General features: G+C 37.2%; 1 protein-coding gene across 1 annotated transcript; it reads left to right on the plus strand.

Annotated features, from left to right (window-relative positions):
- Positions 1-17,533: 17,533 nt before the first annotated feature.
- On the plus strand, positions 17,534-21,424 carry LOC137735284 (syntaxin-81-like). The gene is made up of 8 exons (XM_068474698.1): positions 17,534-17,689; positions 18,768-19,137; positions 19,226-19,309; positions 19,528-19,632; positions 19,938-20,081; positions 20,376-20,618; positions 20,729-20,860; positions 20,964-21,424. The coding sequence occupies exons 2-8, from the start codon at positions 19,060-19,062 to the stop codon at positions 21,105-21,107; spliced, it is 930 nt and encodes a 309-aa protein (XP_068330799.1). The 5' UTR covers positions 17,534-17,689; positions 18,768-19,059; the 3' UTR covers positions 21,108-21,424.
- The last annotated feature ends 3,941 nt before the right edge of the window (positions 21,425-25,365 follow it).

The raw sequence follows: 25,365 nt of genomic DNA on the forward strand, positions 1-25,365 counted from the left end.
TTTTGTTTTTATATTATTTTATATATATTCTTTTTTAAGAGTATTTTATATATATTAAGAAACTAAAAGATAAGCAGGAACGAGTTTTTTTAATAATTTTATATGTTTGATATATTTTATAGACCTAAATCTCAAAAAACATCTATACTTTTTCATATTGATTTCCTTTTAAATTCTTTATAATTGCTCCACTTAGCTTTTATTTCATTGTAAATTCTCTATAATTTCTCGACCCAACCTTTACTTCTTTTTTAATTTCCCTATAATTGTGACATTCAACATTGATTTTCCTTGAAATCCCTTATAATTGTGGCCACTCACCCTTATTTATGTTAAAGTTCTCCAAAATTGCTTAGAATAAAATAAATAATTACAACATCTTAAGACTTTATGACATAATTTCTAAGTTCAACTAGACTTAGTAATGAAAAAGATATTATCTTTGATTTATCTATAATTATATTTGTTTTACAAAGTATTATATTTCATAAATATAATTATAATATATATATATATATATTAAAATTTTACGGTAAAATACAAAAAATTACCTGAACTATTAGTGTCACGACACTTTCATACCTCATCTTTTAAAATTGACAATGTCATACCTCATCTTTAGAATTTGATCCAATGTTATACCTTCCGTTACTTAGTCGTTTACTTTTCAGTTATATGCTGATGTGGCTTGATCCGGGTCCCACTTTCTATTAAAAAACTAATAAATATTAGTAAAAACTAAAAAAAGCATTTAATAAATTTTAAATATTAAAATAATAAAGAAAAGTTATTAAAATTAAAAAAATTAAAAAAAAAAAACCTTCTGTTCATACCCTTCCCCCCCCCCCCCGGCCCCTCTTCTCTCTCTTCTCCCCCATCTTCATCTTCTTTTCCCTTCTAGTCCCCTTCTTGCAACCCGGAAAAAAAGAAAAAAAAAAAAAAAAAAAAAAAAACAGGAGGAAGAAGAAGAAGAAGAAAAAAAAAACCGAATCTGCAACCCAGAAGAAAGAAGAAGAAGAAGAAAACCCGAATCTACAACCCAGAAGAAGAGGAAGAAGGAGGAAAAAGGAGGAGGAAGAGGAGGAAGGAGGAGGAAGAATAAGAAGAAGAAGAAGAAGAAAACCCAAATCTACAACCCAGAAGAAGAGGAAGAAGGAGGAAAAAGGAGGAGGAAGAGGAGGAAGGAGGAGGAAGAGAAGAAGAAAAAAAAAAAAAAAAAAACCGAATCTGCAACCCAGAAGAAAGAAGAAGAAGAAGAAAACCCGAATCTACAACCCAGAAGAAGAGGAAGAAGGAGGAAAAAGGAGGAGGAAGAGGAGGAAGGAGGAGGAAGAATAAGAAGAAGAAGAAGAAGAAGAAGAAGAAAAAAAAAAAAAAAAACCTAGATCCCATTAAGGTGGAATCAGGAAACCTTCGTAACCTCCTTCTTCTTCTTCTTCTTCTTCCTCTTCCTCTTCCTCCTCCTTCTTCTTCCTCTTCTTCTTCTTCAGGTTGGGGGGGGGTTGTTACTGAGGGTTTTTTTTTTTTTAATTTTTTTTACTTTTCTTTTAATATTTAAAAAATATTAAATAAATTTTTTTTTTAGTTTTTAATAATATTTTATTAATTTTTTAACAAAAAGTAGGCCCCGAATCAAGCCACGTCAGCATTTAACTGAAAAGTAAACGGCCAAGTAACAGAAGGTATAACATTGGACCAAATTCTAAAGATGAGGTATGACATTGTCAATTTTAAAAGATGAGGTATGAAAGTGTCATGAGACCAATAGTTAAGGTAGTTTTTTGTACTTTACCCAAAATTTTAAGTATCATGAGGCTTCGCTTCATGCTTAGGCGAGGCTATCCATAAGACGCCTCGCCTACACCTTCGCCTTTTAACACATTGGTTTGTACTTACCACATTTGATGTTTGTAATGATAGTTTTCCTTGTGTGGATGGACATCTCAGTGTTTTCTTCATTTTAAAATGGTAATGATTTGCGTATTAACCATGTGGTTTCTTTGTCTGACCTGCTGGTTCTTATCTTTGTAGCGGTTTGCAACCATGCATTTCACTTCCACTGCATAAGCCGATGGCTCAAGACATGCCAAGTGTGTCCGTTAAGTACATTATGCCTTAATCAACCTCTTCTTGATCTTGTATTAAATTTTTCTTTCCCCTGGGCGCCTGTCCTAATGGAACAACATCAGTTTTTTCCCCTAACTTCTATTGTGCTTGTTGTGACTTTTAGGTTTAGCTTTTCTTGTCAACTTATAATTGTACCACATGCTCAATCTAGCTTTAGGGTTTCTCTTTTTATGGGTTGTGTCTACTGTGAATAAATGTTCAAGGATGTGGCACATCTCACTTTAAAAGGTTTGTTCATGCATGTGCATTTCACATCTACATTCTTGTTACATTCTAACTAACTTAGTTGTCTAATCAGACTTGGGCGTGGATTTCTTGTAAGTTGGACATGCAATTTAAGATTGGCCCATATGGGCTAACTGATACATTTTTACTAGTTACCGGCTTTGAGCCTTTGTTTAGCCTAGATCTTTTTGTAGACACATGTTCTTTGTCCTTGCTAGCTGAAAAGAAGCATCCATTTTGCATATATCTTTAGCTAGGTTTTCATTTCTTCCTTAGGAGTTTCAGATTTTATTTCCTAGAAAGAGAAAAAGAGAAAAGGGCATTAAGGCTTCACCTTCCTCTTTGTTCTTCATTTATAAAACCCTAGTTGCAAAACCTTCTTTCATGCATTAAACACTCAATCATTTAAGAATAGAGTTGCATTGCCTTTGTAGTTTTGCATTAAATTTTTGGTCAATTGTTTCTAGTTTCAAATCTTTAAACTGACCCATTTATGGATTCTCATCACTTTCTTCCTTCAACAGTTTGACTGGAGAAATTGATTAGACGTTTGAATCTAGATCTACATATCATTGTCATATTATCATATGCATAGTTTGTGTGTTGGTCTCAATGTCATAAGGTTAAGAGTTCAAGAATAGCTGTCTTCCTGTGAAGATTGGAGATAACACCATTTTGGTGCCACAAGGTGAAGAGCTTAGGAGGACTTGCCACTTCGTGAAGGCCGAAGGAATCCATTTTGTGTAAGGTAAGGTTGCACAAAGATTAAGTTGCTCCGTAGATTCGGTCTAGGAGTTGAGCTTTGCATGGTATTCGTAAGAATCTTGATTATACAAGTGGATTGGACTCAATGGAGAGTCCTCGATTTTTTAACCTAGAGGTGAGTTTTTCTGGTAAAAAATATCTTGTGTCCAAAATTATTTATATTGTGGCACTTATCTCACATACATATACATGCTACATGTATCACTTGAATATTTAATTGGTATGTGCTCACAATCATGTGAAGGATTATTTTGGAAGATGACATGTTCATTTAAGCAACATCATTAGCATGCAATTAACAAATTAAAGGCGGAATCATGCTAGCATGCACTTAAAAACAAAACATTACCCATGAATGTTCAAAGCCTAGTAAAATCGTGAACCAATAATCAACTCAAAACAAAGTGAGTTGAAATATATACCTTTGTAGATTCCTCTTTGTATTTAAACAAAGGCTAATCACCCAAAGAGAGGGCCTTCATTCCTTGCATCTTAGATCTATGGATTTGGATGGATGAAAAAGGTTTCTCCAAAGTTCCCAAAATTGAGAACCTCTAATGATTCATCACCAAGGCATAATGAAGAAGAAATGAGTGACCTTGGAGGAGTTTGATTGCTAGATGATCCCTCCAAGGTGGCCGAAATTTTAGAGAGAAAGGAGAGCTTGTGTTCTCATCCTTTCCCCAAAAACAACCCTTAATGAATTTTAGGCTATAAAGTCCTTTATATAGTCCCTTCAAATAAGTGACCTAATGGACCAAAAGCCCTATTCTTCTAACATGGCCGGCCTATAGGATTTATTGGGCTTTCAAGCCCTTTGTTTATTCAAGTTGTCATACAACTTGAGTTAATGGGCTTGACATTCAAATCCCATTGGGCCTTGCGGCCCAAAACTAACCCGAGGTCTTTAACGAACTTATTCGTTTGATTAATTAACATATTAATTAATCCTAGCCTTAGATAAATAATTAAACCATTTAATTATTCTTACTCATCTCCGTTGTTTCTTCAAACTCTACCTTACTCGGTGAACGATCCATTAGGTTCCTTTTAGCGAGGCAGTGGGCGATTAAAACTCTTTCTAATCGATTGTGAATTGAAACTTACTTTCAATTCTCCCGTTAGTGATAATACACTTTTAGGGCTTCCACAAACCATGGTTGACGCCTAGCAGCATGTCATGGTTACCCAAGCTAATCAGAAGAGGTGGAGAACCTATTCAGTTTTAGGATTACAAATGCAATACGGTCTTTCTCTAATACAATACTTTTGACCACATTGTTTGGTTTGATAGTTTATTCATGTCTACTATCCAATGTGAGTCTTGTGCTTATATGATTACCTTGAATGTGATTTGGAACACATTCCTAAATCTCATTCATACTTTGGCCAAAGATTCTTAATCATATCATAGAGTATTCTCCCTCAAACAGTTTGAAGGTTAGAGATCCCTTGTTGCGCATTCACTTGCCTCCATGGCTAAGTGGCTTAACCCCAACGATGCCGTGGACACCCTTCTGATGGAGTGACTTTGACATAATCAAGGATTAAGGACCTAACCACAAGACAACTGTGATGCCTCAGGTCAAAAGACTAATTTGCATTATCCCAACCATGAGTTCTTATGTGACATGAATATGAGAACTCTTCGTTGATCATGTTCAGTGAACTCATTCTCTATTGAGCACCTACATACTTGTCTTGATGTCACACACACCAATGACTCGAGACTAGTCACTCTCCCTGAGAGAAGACATAGCACGTACTGATCTTAACAGACTGTCAATGCCCAATTGACAATCCTATGATCAGGAACGTTTAGGATGTGTCAACGAAAGAATGGTCTCATGAATCTAACTTCTTTAGATCGCATTCTTCCAATCACATATTCCTTGGACTTATCGTTTAAGCATATAACATTTATATGAGACGGCTCAAACAATAATCTTTGCCCTTTACATTTAAACTACATTAGTTTAACTTTGTGAAATGTCCGTAAAGTATCATCATATGATTGGTTTTAGGGCACATTTCCAACATCATGCTCACTTGACACATAAATAACTTGGAACGAACTGAGGCCTTGTTGACTAGGATAACTTTTGGTATTTGAAATTGGTTATTAAATCTTTGATTTATTGACTAACAAATCTATCTTAGTTAACTAGCAGACTTGATTATCATTCCAGCAGATTATAATTTTTATATACAGGATATTCCGCATGTTACCAATTTCACTTGTTTTGTAAATGCAGATAATAGCGAGTTGGTTTCAGACATATGGTCATTAGAAGCTTTATGTGGCCAAGTGTTTGATCTTCCTTGCACTTACTCAAGTGTTGGTTCTTCTCCAAACTTCCTGCTATGGTGATGTTGACGAGGGTGTCTGATTCTAGACTAGTCTGATTGTGAATTTCTCACAATCAAATTTGGAAATGCCTTACCCTGTTATTATTACCAATTAAGCATTAAGACTTGAGACAATCATGCTTGTATCGGAGCCAAAACGCAGCGTGCTTATACGAGCTATTCTTCTGCAACTCCTATTAGCATTAAGCATTTAGTACTGGTTTGGTACTGAGGTACTTTTATAAAAAGTGGGTATCAAAAAAACTAATCTCAAAAAGGTGTTTGGTAAACACTTAAAAATAGTTTATTTTCACAATTTTGGATGAAAAAAGCAGAAAACGTGAAGTAGCAAAAATGAGCTTATTCTCACAGCATAGCAGAAGCAGTTTTTTTTTCCAAGCACAGCAATATCAAACCAGCCCTAAGCTACAACTTTTAAGCTACATTTCATTTCCTAGCATACATCTTTTTGAATAATTATTCTATCTTATGCATGTTTGATTCATTTTGAGAAAGACTAACAAGGTGATGAAGCCGTGTGAAGTTCTCATTTTTCCGATATTATTTCGTTTTTAGTTTTGTTTTATTCCTTTTTTTGTATTATTGATGCGAAACTTATGTGACACACAAATTAAACCCTCTTTTTATCAATTGTAGTAAGTATGTAAGTAGGGATCGTTCTGGACCGGGGATTAGGAACGGTTGTTAATCACTTGGATTTGACTCAAAAACGTAAAAACACAATATAAAACACTATACTAGACTCAAAGAATGCAAAACTAAACTTTAAAACACTAAAACAAATCAAAAGACTCAAAATAGCACAAACACACTCAAATCTACCTAAAGACCACTTTCTGGGCAGTTTTGAGCACAAACCCAAATTTGGACGAAATTAAGTTGTAACTTGACTCAAGACTCTTAAAAACACAAACTAAATTGATTTCTAACTAATTTGACATTAAAGTAAAGGGGGATTTAGGTTTTGATGAAATTAAACTAAATGAACAAATTGCAATTAAAACAGAATGTAAATATGAAATTGATGAAATGGAATGAATGGATGCTAGCCAAGGGGTTCATCTCCACACATGTTACACTTGCATAATAAAAAGATTTCCAATTGCATTTCAATAAACCATGAATTCTCAACACCCCAAGTTAACCGTGATGCACTAATTAACCTTCAAATCTTCCTAACGTTATTGAATTGGATGATTGCATACGACAACCCAAAACATTCCCCACAAGTCCCCTACATGATTGCATAATAGAGATACAAGCAAGAATCATTACGCTCTATGAAAATTATAAGTGTTGACGAGGCATTCGTTACTATGGAATACGGATGAAACTTATGCCAAGAATTCGTTTAACGCGATTGTTTATAAGCAACCTCCACTACTTGTGAATATAAGTTCATAACTATTAGGTGAAACTCACTTATATTCTAGCGTCATATTCATGCATGAAAATTAAGCGTGCACTCTCAATAAACATACATAAATAAGTTATCAATCAAACAGTTAAACAAATTGAATCCACAACTTATGAAACACAATTAGAAGTAATCAAATCAAAATGCAAGCATAAACATATATTTCGAATCCCCCCTAGCCAAGGGGGGCTTAGTTCCTCATGGTACAAAACAAAGAGAATTGAAATTAAACATTGAATTCAAAGGAAAAGAAACACCTAAACATTCCAACAACTCAAACTTGAATTGTATGAACGTTTAGGCCCGCTTCTCTTCCTCTTTGTTGTAGCACAAGGTCTAAGGATAGTTTGATGGTGTGAATGGTTTGGGGAGTGGTGAAAATGGAAGGGGGAGGCCACGGCAATGGTAAGTTTTTGGTGTGTGAAAGAAGATGGTGGTCACGGCCTTAAGGGATGGATTTGGTGTGTGAATGGAGATGGTGTTTGGATTAATAGGGAATTGATGGAATGGTGCCTTAAGGCACGGCACCAAGGGATGGTTTTCTGAAATGGAAGAGTGTATCTTTTGTGGCTGCAATGGATGCTTATTTATAGGTGAAAAAGAGGGAATATGACAGTTAGGTTATGATGATGAATGCATGTGCAAAGTTGGTTGAATGATTATGATTGCATGTGGCTGAAATAGCATGTGGAATGGCTGGAAATGCAAGGAGTAATGCACGGCAAGGATGGGTTGAGTGATTGAGTGTGCATGTGGCTGATTTATGAAAGGAATGCATGTGGATTAAAGTGGAATGACAGCTAGGTTATGATGATGAATGCATGTGCAAAGTTGAATGGGATGCACGGCAATGATGGTGATTTTCTGGAATGATGGCAGGTTGTGTATGTGAGTGATTAGGGTGAATGTGCATGTGCTTTGAAATGGATTAAAGAGTGGAAGTGCATGTGGCTTGTTTGTGGTGAGTGAAAGTGCACGGCAAGGATGATTTCTGGGTGCATGTGGGTTGGAAATGATGAAGGAAATGCATGTGCACGGCAAGGATGGAAGAATGATTATGGGTGCATGTGTTGAATGATTTCTTGGTGAGGGGATGCACGGCATGGGTAGGAATGGGTCTTTTGTTGATGATTGTGTTGGTGATGAATGTGGAGTGGTTGGAATGATGAAAGAATAAAGGGTGCATGTGGGTGAATGTGTTAAAGAGGGAAGTGCATGTGGCTGCTGGAATGAAAGGGAATGCATGGCAAGAAGTGTGGAGAATTGAATGTGCATGTAGGGTTAAAAATGCATGTGGGAATGCATGTGGAATTGGTGCTTGCGGCTTTGAAGTGATTGCTGAAAATGAATGTGTGATGCACGGCTCCAAGAGGAGTTCTTGGTGTGAAGTGTGTATTTTTTTTGTTCTTCATTTTCATTTCTTCATCTCTTTATTTATTCCTAGCCTCCTTTGGTCTTCAATTTCGTCCATCCTCTTGGCTCCAAGCATATGATATCCATTCCAATCTCTAATTTGCTCCAAAAGGCTCCAAAAGGCATCCTTTTGCATACTTTGCCCGTAGAACCTGAAAACACACAAAAGAAGCATAAAGGACTAAAATAACTAAAGAAACATAACGTAAATGCACGAGAACAAGCCATTTAAGTCGCATGAATATGCTCCTATCAAATTCCCCCACACTTAGCTTTTGCTAGTCCTCGAGCAAAACAAAACAAAAGAAACCAAAAACAAAACAAAACGAACAAAACACAACCTACACCTTCCAACAATCGTCTCAGGGATTTCCAATGCACATGACATGTTAAAAATCATCATTCCCACAAATTTTAGTCATCTTCACACTTAAGTACATTCTTAATCATAGTCACCACATAATAGTTCACAATTAAGCATTTAAAACCATGATTTGAATGTAGTAACATGCCTTAGAGAATTTGCTCAATTCCTTACAAGATATGCACTTAATTTTCACTCAGATTTTCTAACTACACACCCTAATCTAGTTACATGTGAGAAGATTGATGTAAACATGAAAACGAACACTCACATATATGTATCATAAAGAGAGCAATTTCTGGAGTTAATAAGCATGTTTAGGTATGATCTCATGAATGGAATGCTACTACTTAGAAGCGAGAACCAGTGACACCATACGCTCATACCAAATTCAAACTCTACAAATTGAAACACATAACACTCAAGATAGAAGTCAAGGATTGTAATGGGGCTTGGGGTGTGTGGATAACAAAGAAGGGATATGGAAAACAAAGGTTCTTAAAGAAATAGTGAGCAAAGCACTTGAATCAACTTAGAATTCACTTTTGAATGAAAAATCAACTTTTGAACAACAAGGGGGAACAAGCTCTTTTTCCTTTCTTTTCTGTTTTTCTTTTTCATATGTTTTTCACACTTTTTTTTTTTTTTTTTTTTTTTTTTTTTTTTTTTTTTTTTTTTGAATTTCAAAACATACATATAAACTTAAGAACAAACATTCCTTCCCCCACACTCATTTTCTTGCATAATGTAACTCAAAAGGAATTCATTTAAGTCATGCTCACTATCTTTTAAGAACAAGGGTGTGGACAGTCCTAAACTAGGCTAGGTGAGGATTATGTGGGTTAACAAAGAATAAAGGCTAAACAAGGCTCAACGGGGGTAAAACTTACAACATATACGAAATATGGGAAGTAAGGCTATTTGGCTATGGTGGCAACTACACAACTTCATCTTGATATATGTTATGCAATTCAATGTCATGCTTTGAATGAAACGGATATAAGTTCTAGCATTTAGTTCTATCATGATATAATTGCATTCTAAGTAGCAACCAAGCAAGGAATAATGAGATCATGCAACAACTTTAGAAAACAAAGAAGCACAGATTATAACTCTCCAAAGAAGGTAATGGCTCAAGTCTCACAGGGTTGTAGCGTTTGTTTGAGTTCCTTCCTTCAAGCATGTTACAAAAAAAACGAATTTTTCTTTTATGATTTCATGTGAAGTCATACATTATAACCATAACCAAGCATATACCAAGAGTAAATCAAACTTTTCTCCATGTTTATAACTCTTTTTAACAGTCATGCAATTACAAACCAAATCCTTATCATTGTGTTGGAAGGTACCCTAAGACACAAACACACAAAAACGACTCAAAACACTCTTTTTAGGCTTTTCAAAACATGTTTTTCAAATTTTTATGTGATTTTCGGAGTTATAAAAACAAAACATACTAAAACACTCTAAAACAACTTAAAAACACCTTAAAACAGCAAGGAACAATATTTGAAGTTATGGGTGATAAAATCCCACGAATTTGCATCAAATATACTTAGTTACCCCCCCCCCCCCCCCACACTTAAATCAAACATTGTCCTCAATGTTTTAAGCATAGATTCACACAATACATAAGTAAACACACAAAAAGCACTTAAACATACTAAACATGGCAGAATGTAACTAACAAAGAGAAGAGTTTAGGGACGCAAATCTGGTTATGGAGTGTAAATTCCATCTTCTCCTTGGTAATTGCATTGAGGCTTTGATCTTGGTGATTCCACAGGCTTACTCTTGAACTGGGTTGGAGGATTCTTTTGGTCTCCTCCACTCGTTGATTTTCCTTTGTGCTACTCTTGAACTGGACAGCAGGATTCTTTTGGTCTCCCCCGAAGGTCTGAGCTTACTCCTTTTTTCTGTTTCTTTGTTCAATCTCTCCAATTCGTATTGAAGAGGGTTAGAGGATAGCTCAGCATATGCAGTTGTTGCTTGTCTCCACATACTTCAATGTATCATTTTCACTTGCCTTACTTGGTCCCCTTTGCAGAAGTGGTCCCTTCTCTGGAAGTGTATCAACCGTTGAAGATGACTACTCGAGAGCAACGCTAGGTAAGCAACCAGGGAATAGCTTCCAGGCAGTCGGTTCCAGATCGAAAGACTGACTCCAAGTGCCGGCTGATTGCTTCTTTCACTTTGCCATGCGAGTAAGAACAAGGACAAAGAAAAAGACAGGGAAAGAGCATGATATGAGATACTTTTGCTTTTGACCTTGATGATATGAGATACCTTTGCTTTTGAAGAAGCGGTGAATGAATCAGCACATGTATTTGTTGTGCTTGTCTCTATATGCTTCGATCTACCGTTTCCTCCTGGCTCATCTGTACTCCAGGCATCTGGTATCTTATTTGGGGAAGAAGAAAAAATTGAGTATTTTGAAAGGCTTTGCTGGGAGTGCGCCCTCAGAGGTGAGGAAGAGTTGGGCATTTTCTTCAGGTCTGCCTTGCCATAAAAGATGAAGGTCGACATATATAGGGATTTCCCAATAGCAAGTGGTGGTACTGTTCTTTTACCCTTGTCGACAAACGTTTTGATCCCGCAAATCCGGCTTTTTGAAATAGTGACGACTCTTCGATCTTTGAATACGCCTCTTTGATTTCTGAACGACGCCTCTTCGATTTCTGAACGAGCGCCTCTTTTGACAAAGTTGCACGCATTTTCTGAAAAGCAGAGAAAGCGTCGCCGAACTTTGCGCTTGTCGGCTAAAGATGTGTAGTTGCGATGATGGCCTCCACGTGTTTTCAACTTTGTCAGAGATCTTTTGACAAAGTTGAACGCGTTTTCTGAAAAGCCGAGAGATCGTCGCCGAACTTTACGCAGGAAAATCCGGCTCTTTGAATTGGTGGTCGTGTCGCCTTGGCTTTTTATAGAGGTATCGATCACCCCAACACACACACTCTGAAGATTGCCCATTTGTGAAAATCGTCTCCGGCCCTTTGAAATTTTACTTCATCCAACCCTTATCTTTGAACACCTTTGAAAAATGACTAACCCATCGAACCTTTGCTTAGATTTGAGTCTTAGCAGCCATCCGGTTGTGCCCCGTCAAGGTAATGTATGGCGCCCTTCTTTCTTATCTTCTAATGGTCCTCTTTCAGGTGAAGACTCCATGATGACGGATGCAACAACAGCTACAATAGTAGCTAGGAACCTCCTCACTCCTAAAGATAGTAGGCTGCTTTCAGGACGGTCCGATGAGTTGGCCGTTCAAGAGTCCCTCGCTCTCAGTGTTCAGTGTGCAGGCTCTGTGTCCAACATGGGCCAACGCCTACTTGCTCGCTCCCGTCAAGTTGAATCGTTGATGGCAGAGGTGGAAAATCTCAAGCAAGAGATCAAACAACTGAAGTACGAGAATAGAAGTTTGCACGTGCTTGCAAACAACTATTCGACGGGCATGAAGAGGAAGCTTGATGAGCTGCAAGAATCTCAAGGTCGGATTCAAAGTGACCGTCAAAGGCTTGCTGCTTATCTCCAGAGGCACCTTTTTCCTGGGTCATCCAGCGTTCCACCAAGTATTGTGGCCTCGAATGATCTAGCTCCGATGCCTCCCGCTCCGATGCCTCCCGCTTCTATGCCTCTCGCTTCTATGCCTCCCGCTTCGATGCCTCGTAGTGGGGCTTCACATAAACATCCTTTGTGAAGGCTCCATCATTCTACCATTTTTATTTTAATTTTATATATATATATATATTTTTTTTTTTTTTTTAATGAATCAAATGGTATGGACTTTATCTTTGAATGGAAGGTGATACTTGAAATGATCCGGTAATAGTTTAAATTCAAGATTGGGTGCCTGAATCATTAACAACATGTTAGTATAAAAGAAAATTGAAATTCGGGGAGGCGGCTTACCTGTGTGCTCCGAAATGAACTCAAGAATAAACACCCCTTCGAAAGTTATGACTTGTCCCGTGTCATAAAATCCAACTTCTTTGGGAATTGTGGTTTCAAATATGTCCTTTTTGATGCCTTCTACATATTCTCCAGCCACTACCTTCTCTTGAATCATTCTTCTTGGTGTACAAAGTCCTTTGAAGAATTCAACACCATCTAAAACTTGCTGTGTTGCACCAAGAATTGGAATAACATTTTGCACCTTTGGGAAGGCTTCCACGATGTCCTTTTTACTCTCTTCTTGGTTGGGAATCAAAAACCTGCTAGGAAAAGGGACATTGGGTGGAATAACATCAGAATAACATGGAATTGGGACGTCCTTACTTGTGGTGGGTGGTTTAGAGGGCTTAGGAGGCTGCGGCAAGGGTTGTTCTACCCTTGCCGTGTGCATGTCTTCTTCCTCCTCCTCAATTAGCAGCTCCTCATCCACTTCTAGGCTATGTTTGGACATTTTTAGGTCAGCTCCAACCTCCATAGCACTTCCCAAAGTGATAGCATTATGGATTTCAAAATCTTCCTTCGAGTTTTCAATAGTTGAGTTGGAGAGTTCACTTTGCTCTTGAATTTGTTTCATGAACTCCATAATCTGCCCAATTTGCTCCTCCAATTTACCCAACTTCTTGTCTTGATTTTGTTCGTCCTGCGTCAAAGAAGTTAGTAATTGAAATTTTTTATCATTATCCATAGACATACTTGAACTTGATTGGAATTGTTGTGGGGGAGGTTGTGGTGGCTGCATAGGTGTTGTATAGAACTCCTCATATGGTTGCCAATATGCTTCTTGTTGAGCCTCCTTGGCTTGATTTTGTGACCCCTGCGCCAAAGAATTTAATTCATTAAGAATTTGATTATAATCTATTGGCGAACTTGAATTTAATTGAGCATATTGCATATGAAGTTGTGGTGGCTGCATAGGTCTTGAATAGAACTCCTCATATGGCTGCCAATATGCTTCACGTTGAACTTGTTGAGCTTCCCACCACATAGAGTTTGAATGATCCCTCCAATCTCTTTGTGGACATTGATTGGCTTGAAATCCTTGCCTATATGAAGCACCAAATGTAGGGACACTCTGCATTGTGGTCCTTTCGGCATACGGCGACAATTGAGAAGTAAGATTTGCCAATTGAGCTTGAATGCTAGCAAAATCCATATCTTACTTCTCTAGTACCTAAAATCAAAGAAAGAGAACTAAATCAAATATCAAAAGTAACAACAAACAAAGAAAACAACACTAAGTTAGAAACTAAAACGAAAACAACTAAACCAAAAAGAAAAGAACCAAGGGATTAGCAAAGTTGCTAATCCCCGGCAACGGCGCCAAAATTTGATGCGAAACTTATGTGACACACAAATTAAACCCTCTTTTTATCAATTGTAGTAAGTATGTAAGTAGGGATCGTTCTGGACCGGGGATTAGGAGGGGTTGTTAATCACTTGGATTTGACTCAAAAACGTAAAAACACAATATAAAACACTATACTAGACTCAAAGAATGCAAAACTAAACTTTAAAACACTAAAACAAATCAAAAGACTCAAAATAGCACAAACACACTCAAATCTGCCTAAAGACCACTTTCTGGGCAGTTTTGAGCACAAACCCAAATTTGGACGAAATTAAGTTGTAACTTGACTCAAGACTCTTAAAAACACAAACTAAATTGATTTCTAACTAATTTGACATTAAAGTAAAGGGGGATTTAGGCTTTGACGAAATTAAACTAAATGAACAAATTGCAATTAAAACAGAATGTAAATATGAAATTGATGAAATGGAATGAATGGATGCTAGCCAAGGGGTTCATCTCCACACATGTTACACTTGCATAATAAAAAGATTTCCAATTGCATTTCAATAAACCATGAATTCTCAACACCCCAAGTTAACCGTGATACACTAATTAACCTTCAAATCTTCCTAACGTTATTGAATTGGATGATTGCATACGACAACCCAAAACATTCCCCACAAGTCCCCTACATGATTGCATAATAGAGATACAAGCAAGAATCATTACGCTCTATGAAAATTATAAGTGTTGGCGAGGCATTCGTTACTATGGAATACGCATGAAACTTATGCCAAGAATTCGTTTAACGCGATTGTTTATAAGCAACCTCCACTACTTGTGAATATAAGTTCATAACTATTAGGTGAAACTCACTTATATTCTAGCGTCATATTCATGCATGAAAATTAAGTGTGCACTCTCAATAAACATACATAAATAAGTTATCAATCAAACAGTTAAACAAATTGAATCCACAACTTATGAAACGCAATTAGAAGTAATCAAATCAAAATGAAAGCATAAACATATATTTCGAATCCCCCCCTAGCCAAGGGGGGCTTAGTTCCTCATGGTAAAAAACAAAGAGAATTGAAATTAAACATTGAATTCAAAGGAAAAGAAACACCTAAACATTCCAACAACTCAAACTTGAATTGTATGAACGTTTAGGCCCGCTTCTCTTCCTCTTTGTTGTAGCACAAGGTCTAAGGATAGTTTGATGGTGTGAATGGTTTGAGGAGTGGTGAAAATGGAAGGGGGAGGCCACGGCAATGGTAAGTTTTTGGTGTGTGAATGAAGATGGTGGTCACGGCCTTAAGGGATGGATTTGGTGTGTGAATGGAGATGGTGTTTGGATTAGTAGGGAATTGATGGAATGGTGCCTTAAGGCACGACACCAAGGGATGGTTTTCTGAAATGGAAGAGTGTATCTTTTGTGGCTGCAATGGATGCTTATTTATAGGTGAAAAAGAGGGAATATGACAGCTAGGTTATGATGATGAATACATGTGCAAAGTTGGTTGAATGATTATGATTGCATGTGGCTGAAATAGCATGTGGAATGGCTGGAAATGCAAGGAGTAATGCACGACAAGGATGGGTTGAGTGATTGAGTGTGCATGTGGCTGATTTATGAAGGGAATGCATATGGATTAAAGTGGAATGACAGCTAGGTTATGATGATGAATGCATGTGCAAAGTTGAATGGGATGCACGGCAATGATGGTGATTTTCTGGAATGATGGCAGGTTGTGTATGTGAGTGATTAGGGTGAATGTGCATGTGCTTTGAAATGGATTAAAGAGTGGGAGTGCAAGTGGCTTGTTTGTGGTGAGTGAATGTGCACGGCAAGGATGATTTATGGGTGCATGTGGGTTGGAAATGATGAAGGAAATGCATGTGCACGGCAAGGATGGAAGAATGATTATGGGTGCATGTGTTGAATGATTTCTTGGTGAGGGGATGCACGGCATGGGTAGGAATGGGTCTTTTGTTGATGATTGTGTTGGTGATGAATGTGGAGTGGCTGGAATGATGAAAGAATAAAGGGTGCATGTGGGTGAATGTGTTAAAGAGGGAAGTGCATGTGGCTGCTGGAATGAAAGGGAATGCACGGCAAGAAGTGTGGAGAATTGAATGTGCATGTAGGGTTAAAAATGCATGTGGGAATGCATGTGGAATTGGTGCTTGCGGCTTTGAAGTGATTGCTGAAAATGAATGTGTGATGCACGGCTCCAAGGGGAGTTCTTGGTGTGAAGTGTGTATTTTTTTTGTTCTTCATTTTCATTTCTTCATCTCTTTATTTATTCCTAGCCTCCTTTGGTCTTCAATTTCGTCCATCCTCTTGGCTCCAAGCATATGATATCCATTCCAATCTCTAATTTGCTCCAAAAGGCTCCAAAAGGCATCCTTTTGCATAATTTGCCCTTAGAACCTGAAAACACACAAAAGAAGCATAAAGGACTAAAATAACTAAAGAAACATAACGTAAATGCACGAGAACAAGTCATTTAAGTCGCATGAATATGCTCCTATCAATTATGGAGAAGGAGGAGAAATTAGGATTTAAGAAAGCTTGAGAATAACGGGAGGAGGAATATAAAAGGGATATACGTGAAATGATACACGATGAAAATTATAAACCAAAAGTTGAATACAATTACTTTTGTGTACTTTTCTTCATGTTTCCCTCCCTCCCATCGAACATCAACCGAATGGAAATCAAACCAAATTGATTAATATTATTCAGTTCAATTCTCTGTTTTAGGGGCAAGGCGAACTGAACCTGACTCTGCCCAGTGCCCCTTGGAGAAGCAGAAATTATATGTAGAAAATGGAAAACTACAAATAAAAATAAAAATGAAAAGACAATGAACCATCATGCATGGTCTAGTGATTGGTGATAAGTTCAACCTGTATTTCACACGACATATTCTAAGTTTAATTTTTGGTACTGGTGAATTGCACGATGGTGGCCAAGAGAGACTGAAATGTTTTTATGAATCTTTCTAACCCTCAAAATGGTGAACTGTCGTGGCAAAGCCACTAACTAGTCCCTTTTTTACAAAATACAAAATGAAAAGACTATGAAAGGTATAGTTGTAATTCTAGTAATAAAAGAAGTAGAACTTGGGATCCAAATAGAACCATCTTCTCCAGTAGAAGCATCAACCCTCACTCGCACCCTCAAAAAGGCTAGTCCCTTTTTATAAAAGGGAGTTTTAACGAAAAATCTACGGTAATGTTCATTTTAACGAAAAATCATATTTTTATACAAAAAAATCAATCTTGCTATTATTCACTTTACCCTTTATTTTGTCCTTATCGTAAAACTCAAAGTTTTCAAACCATTTTCATTAGTTTTCCTTTTATAAAATAGAAAGGGAAGTGTTATTGGCACTCCAAAAATCTCATTCTAAGTGTTATTGGCACTCCAAAAATCTCATTCTACCCTCCTCATAAGTGTATTTTTCTTTCCTAATATAGAAAATTTAGAGTGTATAATGAGATTTTTGGAGTGCTAATAACAATTCCCAATATAAAATGAAAAGACAACGAAGGGTATAGTTGTAATTCTGGTAATAAAAGAAATAGAAATCCAGATAGAACCATCTTCTCCGGTAGGAGCATCGGCGTCCTTCGGTCTTTCTTCTTCTCCGAACTCTCAGCTTTGATCTGTAAGGGGTAAGGCTGCTACACCAACTTCAGATCCTCCACAGTTCTCTCACTCAACTCTCAGCTCTCTTTCTCTCTCACTCTTCAGGTAATTGCCGTTGGATTTCCCCTTTTTTCATGATTTCTGGAATTATTTGGGTATCAACCCATGGAAATTTATTGAATTATTGTAATTATTGCGAATTTCTGGTGATTTGGGTCCTGGGATTTGTAGATTGGCAGATTTAATTTCAATTCCTGCGATTCTTAGTATTGTTTTTATGAATGTGATAGGATAATTCCTGTCAATTGGTAAATTACAGTAAGGGAAAGGGATTTGACAAGGACAGATAAACGGTCACTTGGAGAGGGAGGGGATCAACCTTCAGGGCTTCTAGCCGGGTTGTATGCTGCATAGCCCCGTACGGAAAAGCAACACACTCTGTTGTTCCAGGACCACCACCATGACCTTTCAATCTTTCATTATTTCAAGGTCACCATAATCCTAGGAGAAATTATTTTGTAATCAAACAACACAAGCACAATGGCACATGCTGTTTCATACAGGCTAGAGCAGATGTGCCCCTATACACCCGAGTTCGAATTCCCCTCCCCACAGTTTGAATTAGTTAAAGGTTGATTATATTGCTTGTATAGAAAAATCCACTGTATGGTACTATTAGGGTGTGTCTATGATAGTATGAGTGTGCGATTGTTAGCATGTATGACAACCAAGGGCAGATGCACTATGGGACCAAGGTGGTCCCAAGACCACCTGGAGCTCGGGGAATAAGCATGTGAAGGTCCTCGGGGACCCTCTGAATGTTTTGTACGGGTACTTTTTGTGCCCACTAAGTGTTTGATGTAATGTATGCTAGCATGTGAAGGTCCTAGGATGATAGCTATCAATTTCAATATTCTTCTGGTGAAACGAATATTATTCAACTTCTTCGTATATCCTCCCATTATAGATTGATAAATGTAACTTTTATAACCATGAAAGAATTAACAGCTCCCCATGATATCTCTGTGATGTATTTACATTAAAGATGTAATCAGTTAGGATGCGTTTATCCTACTAGCAATAGGATTTAAATTAGTTTTTCCCTTTCCTATTGGTTTTTAGAATTTCCCTTTCCAATTAGGTTTTCATTTTCCTTTTTATTAATCTTAATTTTCTCATACAGAAGTAATAAGCCAACAACATGAGCACAATGGCAGCACTGACGACTTCACAGCAACAATAATTTCAGTTCAACAGGGTTTCTCATTCCCTTCGCTCACTCTCTCTGCTTCCCTAGGGTTTCTCAATTCCCAAACTCTACCATTTCTCCAAATTCTTTGGGTTTCCCATTGAAATTAAGCTATTAATTGGTTTAATTTCTTAAATTTCCGTGTATTTGTCAAATTTTTCTTTCTTGCCCTGAAGAAGAAACTGGAAATTGGTGAAAATTAGGGTTAGGGTTTGGATTGTAAAGAATGTCGAAGGTCAGGGATAGGATCGAAGATTTCAAGGATGCTGTGCGCCACTCTGCTATCTCTATAGGTTACAACGAGGTTCTTAAATTAATTCCATTCTCTCTCCAATTTATCGAATTTACGTGTTTATTTTGCCAATTAAAGACTTTCATCTGCATATTTACAGTCCAAATTGGCAGCAATTATGGCGAAATTCATTATTCATGCCCCTCGCCAAAGGTCGCCTTTTACCAGAGCTGCCCTCAAGACGGTATTTACACATTTGTCACTCTTCTTCTTCATTTCCATTTATTTATGGGAAGTGTTATTGGCACTCCAAAAATCTCATTCTACACTCCGCACAAGTGTATTTTTCTTTCCCAATATAGAAAGTTTGGAGTTTAGAATGAGATTTTTGGAGTGCTAATAACAATTCCCTTATTTAATCTGATTATATTTTAAGTCATTTCCTTTTGTTCATTGGGTCAGCTCGAAAGCATTGGAACTCTGGAACAGTTTATGTTGAAACATCGAAAGGATTATGTCGATCTGCATCGCACCACTGAACAGGAGAGAGATAGCATTGAGCATGAAGTAAGTTATCAGTTGACAAATCCTGGCTTCTTATTTTTTTTGTAAGCTCCAGAAAATTTCGAAACATAGATTCATTTTAAAATTATATGGACAAACTCTACGGTTTCATGTATGCTATTCAATTTGATGTCAACATTTGTTTAAAGTGTATATCATTTTATGTAGGATTAAGTTGTGTATTCTGTAACATTGAGCTGGTGTCATTTTCATGCGTGAGTCCTTTTTTATTCACTTGCTTATTGTGTAAGAACAATTTTTCATAAATTGCTGGGGTTTACTTTGCTCTTGTTGTATTTTGAATGAAGGTTAGTACTTTTATTAAAGCATGCCAAGAACAAATTGATGTTCTGAAAAATAGCATTAACGATGACGAGGCAAAATCAAAGGGATGGCTGGGCATTAGGACTGATTACTCTAATGCTGATACTATAGCTCACAAACATGGTGTGGTATGATTCTTTCTCATTCTATCAATTATATCCAATGATATTATGTATTATTATTGTGTTCCGATTAGCCTCTAGGGAACTATGGATTTCTTCGCCCTGGTCGTGTTTTATACAGGAAATCTTGTCCTTTTTAGTTGTTCTTTCTTGAGCTGAATTATATTTACCAGACTATTGGGTTACTTAATATTTGATCAACTTAATTACGATTGCATATTCCTCGGTGTAAACATGTTGGCAAGGAATGAATGGCTTGTTTGCTTATATAATTATCCAATGCATATTCTGAAACTACAGGTTTTGATTTTAAGCGAGAGACTCCATTCAGTCACGTCACGTTTTGATCAGCTAAGAGCCATACGCTTCCAAGATTCCATTAATAAAGCAACACCAAGAAGAAAACTTAAGCGGATTAAGACTACAGAATCTGCAGATATCTCTAACTCTAACAATTTGGAGCTCAGGGAACCTAATGAATTTCAACCCGAGCCTCTAACAGTGCAACAACAACTTTTAGATGATGAAACACGTGCCCTTCAGGTATTGTAATACATGGCTTTCTGTCTATTCTCTTGACCCTTGCTATTCCCGTATTTAGAAACCCTTAAGTGTTTAAAGTTGCTTACTGCTGTTCTTGGTATGCAATGCAGGTAGAGCTGACTGGCCTTCTAGATGCAGTTCAAGAAACCGAAACTAAGATGGTGGAAATGTCTGCGCTGAATCACCTTATGTCCACACATGTTTTGCAACAAGCTCACCAAATAGAGCAACTATACGATCAGGTGTCGGATTATGTGTCTGTGCAGTTGTTTAGTATTTGGACCCGCTGCCTTGAATTGTCGGTATTCGTTTAGAAAGGCTAATTGTCTCTTTCCTATTCAACAGGCAGTTGAAGCTACAACGAACGTAGAGCTTGGTAACAAAGAGATCTCCAAAGCAATCCAGCGGAATAGCAGCAGCAGGACGTTTCTTTTGCTTTTCCTATTTGTACTTACTTTTTCGATTCTCTTTCTTGATTGGTATAGTTAAACGCATTCTTCGTCGTATAAATTATGTTCTCCAAACTTTCACACAGGAAATCGGGAAGAATTCGAAAAGTTGAGTTGAGTGATGTTTACTTAAATTACTTGTCTCCTCTTGGGTTCCAAGTGATTGGAATTGTATTTACAGATGTATATTTTTCACTTTACCAGACCAAGAAATACCTGAGGTATGTTATCCCCAATTTTAGGATAGTGTGTTGTATATTCAAATTTTGGATTTGGCTACAATACTTTCATTTATTTAATGCAAATAGCATTTCGAAGGTTAGATAGTGATTGTATAAAATATATATATATATATATATATATTTATGTGAATACATCTGACATCAGATGATGATTGTATTAAATACATGTTAGTGTTGTTGTCATTCCTTCAAAGTTATACTAAATATTCCTCCTAAGTATTAACTCTTCATTTGTAAGTAAAAGCTTTTAGGTTCGAATTTTAAGAATGACAAGTTTGAAATTAATTTATTCTTCCATTTTTTAATGTAAATATTTGTTTCTATAAAACTTGACTATGATACAAGAATTATTAAAAGGGTCAGTCGTCATTTAATGTACTCTTAATCAGTTGAATTACAAACTCGTGATTTTGTTAACTAGCCAACTAGATCTGACAATTTCTTACATGATCTGTCAACACGACACGAAAACAATACGAAAATAACGGGTTTCAGGTTAATATAATAATTAATCGGGTCTTTATTGGATCATAGTTTACACGCAGGTAACCTGTGGGTTACCCGTTTTGACCCATTAAGAAAAAAGTTATTTTGATGATGTTAAACTACTAAAAAAATTTACTATAAAATACAATACCCATAGTACGTATATTGTATATGAAATATGACACACCCCGACCGAGATCAGGGCGTGCTGGCCGTCACACGAAGGTGACGTAACCATGTGCACGTGCGGAAGCTAATGAAATAGAAATATAAAAGTACGAATAATTTAAAAACTAGCATACAAAGTACTAAAACAAGTGCTAGCGTAAGTGAGACACAAGTTCAGAGCAAGTCTACAGCAGTCCAAAAGAAAAGATGCGACAAAAGTACACCCGAAGGTGACCCTACGCTGGTGAGTGTCTGTCAGAAAAGTCGGGAGAACCCTCTGGGAAACCACCGAACCTGCTAAGCAACTAGAACCTGGAGGGGCGCAAAACAAAAGCGTGAGTGGGCAAAAACAAATCTTTTCTAAAACCATTTAGTAAAATACTTTCTAACCCCTCGCCGTAAAACCTGTATACTTCCCAGAAAATAAACATATATACGTAGGTATAAATATGCCAAACATGCTCAAGGATATGCCATGTCGAACCCTCATAATGAAATGCAAGTGCTCAGTTATAACTCATATCAATAACATATAATCTGGCAGCCGAAGTCACCGAACGTGACCTGTACGGCTGCATATAGAGCTCAAATCTCAAACTCAATAACTGAACCTGCCCACGAGTCAGAACCACCTAAAGTGGTCTGTACGACAGGCCTGGGTGTAACATATTTATACGCTCTAGTGCTACGATCACGTGAAGGCTGTGCGAATAATCGCGGGTCACCTACGAGTCGGAACCACCTAATGTGGTCTGTACGACAGGACTGTGCACCTAACTTGGATCCAAGCTGAGCGTGTGGTGCGGGAGGTGAACATCACGTGAAGGACTGTGCCCTACTCTGGGCGGGAGCACTAACACCGGGGGTGCAGGTTATGAGCTCTCTAAGCATCTCAAACTACTACTGAATGTAAATATGAATAACACTTACCTGACACTTACCTGTACGTCCACAGCACCCAATACGCATATGTATATATATATATGCAACTACTAACATGACCAACGATGCATGAATAACGATAATGTAATGCATGGCATAAACTAATAAACATTAATTCAATTTCTGGGAAAATATAGTATATAGGTATATACGGAAAACCAAAAGCCCACTCACTGGTAAGTGGAAGGGTCGTAGCCCCCCTGCCTCGAGTGACCACGCTCGTCCTCGGGATACGTATCACCTATACGCGAAACAACTACAAAAACGTAAATTTTAAAGCACATAACCAACTTCTCGTAATAACTTCTCATACATTGCTCAAATTGGACAAATGAATATACCAACGTGCTCTACACAACCTCAGGATCACACCCATATTTTTAGAAAAAAATTTCTCCGCTGCACGCGCCCCCACGCACCGGCCAAGGCACGGCCACACGTGCCTGGCACGCTGACGGCGTCAACTGACGCCGTGAGGAATATTCCGTTAGTTCTAACGGATTCCTTCAACGGCGTCAGGAATATTCCGTCAGACTTGACGGAATATTCCGTCTCCTTCCCCGGTGAACCTCCGGTGCCGTCGCCGGAAAACTGGAAAAACTTTAAACCTTGATTTCTCTCTCGTTTTTCATCCATTTTTTACGATTCTTGTACCAAAATGACGCCTAGAACTAGGAGAACATAGTCAATAGCTACTCGATCATACCTGTCCAAACCTCCCAACTCCGGCCAACTTCGAACGCAGTGATTCCGACGTCAAAACTCTTCAAACGAAGCACTCCGAGGCTCCTTGGGACCTCACCAAGTCACCTACGAGCTTCAAAATCACAAAAACGTGCTAAATTATTTTTGCATGAATAGTACTCAAATCGGACCTTGTGAAATCGACGTGAAAACGTCGGAGTTCTTACCTGAAAATGGTACGATCGTGCTCCTCTCAACCTCACGAGCTCGAATATGGGTTTAGTTCCCTCGATCTGCAAAGATTTGATGGGTTCTTGGTGTGTCCGTACGTATGTGTTTGAAAGGGGGAGGAAAAGGAGCACGGGAGAGAGACAGGGAAAAAGACAGAGAGACAGTGAGAGTGAGAGGGTGTGTGTGTGGCCCAACACATGCCAACACAACCCAAAACAGCCACTAAGCGTAAACGAAACGAACTAGGGGTAAAAATGTCATTTCACATGTACGTTTTAGATAATTTCAGGACGGGATGTCACAAAATATGTATTATTGTATTATTATTTTATTTAAGTTTAAAAGGATTAAGTTTTATTATGAGAATTTCTTATTATCATTACTGGGATAAATATTACTTGACGTGTTGTCCAAAATTCTATTCAACTAGTATAGTATAGGTAAAAAGACAGACTTTCAATAGAGTCAACGGCTTAACAAATTTTTTTACTCTCTCATTCAGTCATACTCATAAATCTTTTATCCTCTTAAAAGTGAGATTAAAAACTTATAAAACACATTAAAAAAATAAAAACATCATCAATATAACTCTTAAAGACATTATATCAAGTCAAATTTCCAATACTATTTCCCTTGGTGATTTGATGAAAAAACGTGTAAGGTTCCTCAATCTTAAAACACAACTCCCTTTGTTTTGCATATCCTAGAGCATTTGATATTTTGTAGTAATGTACTAATATTTTTTTTTATTAGGCTCTTATTTTGGGATACGTAAAATTTGAAAACAAATGAGTTTTTATGTTTTGAAGTAATATTTATGGGAGAATATGGTATGTATATACTAGTTTAGTATTTATGTTTTTCATTTGATTATTTATTATTTAATGTATATATTTTCTTTAACGGGTAATAGGTCGGGTCATATTACCTATTAATATTAACGGATCAATTTCGGATCGGGTCATATTACCCTTTTGTTATAACAGATGTTATACGACACAACCCATTAAGATACCGGGTATATCACAAAAACGACACGAACACGAAAAACACAACACAAATGTCAAGTCTATAGCCAACTACTAGACCATAATTTTTTTGACTGTGACAAATAACAATACACTAGAAAACACTAACTTGGGGGTAGAAAAAAAAAAGATGCAATTTCCACATAGAGTAAAACCTCTACAATCAATGGCGGAGACAATATTTTTTTTCTTGATGGGCTAGCTAAAATTAGTACCATAAAGTCATATGTTTATTTTGTTTTTCTTATAAAAAAATTATATAATAATCCATATATAAAGAACAACAATAGAATATGAACAATTCTTGAAATCATAACCCTAACCAACGACTTCAAGGAAACTGACACACCCCGTCCCAGAAAGTCCACTTGGACCCTGAATCGAGCTGTGCTGGCCGACACCTGGAAGGTGACAAAGCCATAAAATGTGATAGTGTATAAAAAGTGAATGAATTTGAATCCAAAAGTGTCTAAATACCAGAGTGCGCTACGAGTGGGAGCGAACCCATTTCACGCGC

Source organism: Pyrus communis, chromosome 5, assembly GCF_963583255.1.
Source record: "Pyrus communis chromosome 5, drPyrComm1.1, whole genome shotgun sequence".
Taxonomy (NCBI): domain Eukaryota; kingdom Viridiplantae; phylum Streptophyta; class Magnoliopsida; order Rosales; family Rosaceae; genus Pyrus; species Pyrus communis.

What these genes read in the sequence shown, in the direction of transcription:
- LOC137735284 (XM_068474698.1), top strand. Translation starts at nt 19,060, where the DNA reads ATGTCGAAGGTCAGGGATAGGATCGAAGATTTCAAGGATGCTGTGCGC. An exon ending in TCTCTATAGGTTACAACGAG is followed by an intron (nt 19,138 to 19,225) that starts GTTCTTAAATTA and finishes GCATATTTACAG; the next exon opens with TCCAAATTGGCAGCAATTAT. An exon ending in ATGAAACACGTGCCCTTCAG is followed by an intron (nt 20,619 to 20,728) that starts GTATTGTAATAC and finishes TATGCAATGCAG; the next exon opens with GTAGAGCTGACTGGCCTTCT.